Source organism: Gossypium hirsutum, chromosome A02, assembly GCF_007990345.1.
Source record: "Gossypium hirsutum isolate 1008001.06 chromosome A02, Gossypium_hirsutum_v2.1, whole genome shotgun sequence".
NCBI lineage: Eukaryota > Viridiplantae > Streptophyta > Magnoliopsida > Malvales > Malvaceae > Gossypium > Gossypium hirsutum.
Genome location: NC_053425.1, coordinates 5,835,502 through 5,837,841, shown reverse-complemented (window position 1 = coordinate 5,837,841; position 2,340 = coordinate 5,835,502). Strand labels below are relative to the sequence as shown.

The 2,340-nt window shown below is 30.7% G+C and overlaps 1 protein-coding gene across 1 annotated transcript; it reads right to left on the bottom strand.

Annotated features, from left to right (window-relative positions):
* On the bottom strand, window positions 1–2,340 carry LOC107940131 (uncharacterized). The gene is made up of 2 exons (XM_016873560.2): window positions 1,778–2,340; window positions 1–330 (listed from the first exon to the last, which is right to left on the bottom strand). The coding sequence occupies exons 1-2, from the start codon at window positions 2,200–2,202 to the stop codon at window positions 165–167; spliced, it is 591 nt and encodes a 196-aa protein (XP_016729049.1). The 5' UTR covers window positions 2,203–2,340; the 3' UTR covers window positions 1–164.

The window sequence follows — 2,340 nt, the reverse complement described above, 5'->3', positions numbered from 1 at the left end:
TGCTATTAAGAACCGATGATTTCCATTGACCAAAAATTTACAATTTCCACGTAATTTTGAAGTTACAACATTTTCATGACAAAAAAGGAGTTAAAATTGAAATTTTTATAAGATGAAATAGAAAAGGGTAGATTTTGATTGAGAAGTAAAGTGCATATATATATTTATGCCAAAAGCCAGAAATTTTTATGGGTCTTGGAGTTAAGAACATAGCCACCATTTTGACCCTTTTTCTGGACTGCAACACATGAGCATGGGCTGTTCTCAATCAAATAATCAACTGTGTCTATTGCCTTTTGTCCTTTTAATGACCCACTTTGTCGCTTAATTCTGTTTTTTTACATTGCACAAAAGAAGCCGAGTTAATCCAACATAAATATATATATAACAAAATTATAAAAATTAAATGTAAAAATATAATTATAATGTCAAATCTCATTTTTTTATTTATATGTCTTTTTTTTAAATTTTTCAAAATATAAAAAAAAATATAGGTAATCTTAAAATAATATTTATTGATTTGAAAAAAGAAAAAAAGGGTTTGGTGACTTTACAAATGATGGATGAGACTAACGTAGTAAAACTCTTGATAATAATAGAGTATTGAAATAGAGGCAAAGCCAAAAAATTATTTTTAAAGGGCAAGAGATTAATCATAAATTTTAGGAATTGAAATACAATTTTATTATTATACTAATGTAAAATTTCTTAAAGTTTAAAGGATTTAATAAAAAATTTATCATTTCAGGGGAGAGAAAGCCATTACCTCCTATACCTTTTGTGATAAATTATTATATAGACCATTCCCACCACATTAACTATAAAACCAACCAATTAAACGATTCGACATCATTTTTTTTTACATGCTATATTTACAAATAGAAGAGGCAAACAAGAAAAAAAAAATTAACTCTATTTAACACATAAAAAACGGCTTGAAGATTTGTGCTTAGATTATGACATGTAAAGAAATATTACGTGGAATCATTTAATTGATTGAGCCTATAATGATGTGATGAGAAGCGTTTATTTAATAATTTTTCCTTGTCTTTGTATTCATATATTTCAAAATTTTATCTACCGGTATTAATTTGTTAGACTAATTTTAGGGATGGCAATGTATAAGGCCAAAGGCGTAGTTAGGGGGCTGGCAGGGCTGTTCCTCTTAAAATAGAAAATTTTTTATTTAGATCTTTTAAAATTTTAAATTAGTAAATATAAAATTACATTTTAGTCTCCCTAAAAATAATAAAATTTTAATTTAATCTTTTAAAAATTATAAAAATATAGGCTATTATCGTAAAAGTTACAATTTACTTTTGACCCCTTAAAAAAATTTTCTAACTTCACCTGTGATTAAGGTGAAACGGTTTTTTTGCTCGCCCTATCCTACCTCGAACTCGATTTTATTAAGCATTTTCATCCCCAACCCTTACATAACCTCGAAATAGTTTCTTTAATCCCACCTCAAAATTTTAAATATTGTTTTATAATATTTTTATTTCTCTTTCACAAAGAGAAACCAAAATCTTGTAAAAAAATCAAAGTTAATAAAAAAATTTTAAAAATCATAAAATCAAAGTAAATGTTATAATTTCTTATATAAGAAATAATATATTGAGGCAGACAAATTTTAAGTAAAATCGACCCTCGAAATTTGATTGAAAAATCATCGGAGCAAATCAGATATGATGGGGTTGGGTATTTTTGTCATCCCTTGAAATCAATTTAGGTCAAGTTAGTAGTTAATAGAAAGAGAAGGTGTATGAAAACTCACCCGAGTATTGCCGAAGAGAGACTCCGTTTTTGCCCTATGATAATGAGATCAATTCTCAAATCTTTGCTCTTTGAAAGAATCACACTAGCTTTATCTTTGCCATCCATGTCGGTTTTCTCGATTTTTATATTGATTTTTGGCTGAGCGACTTCGCAAGCGCGTCTCATTTGATCGAGAAAATCAGCGTCGGTACCGAAAGCTCCCTCGGAGATGGAGTTTGGAGCCGAGGATGAAGAATTACTCGATTTCCGAAGGAAGGTGGCAAGAGCGTTTTTCCACGAACTAGGGTTTTCAATGTAGAAAAGGATCAGCTTGTCTTGCTCTACCAATGCATGGGAAAGAGCGTATTGGAGGGCTGCTGCCGACTGCGGTGTCGGGTCAACCACCACCATTACGTTTCGTGACCGTGAAGGTGAAGTCACCATGATTGGCCACGGTCGAAAAGAATCACCAACACCACCGTGAAGGAGATGTTTGGGATTGTGGTGAAAAACAATGGCATGAAATATGATGGGATCATTTTTTAGGGTTTATGAACTTATTGGGAAGTTTAACCATGTTAA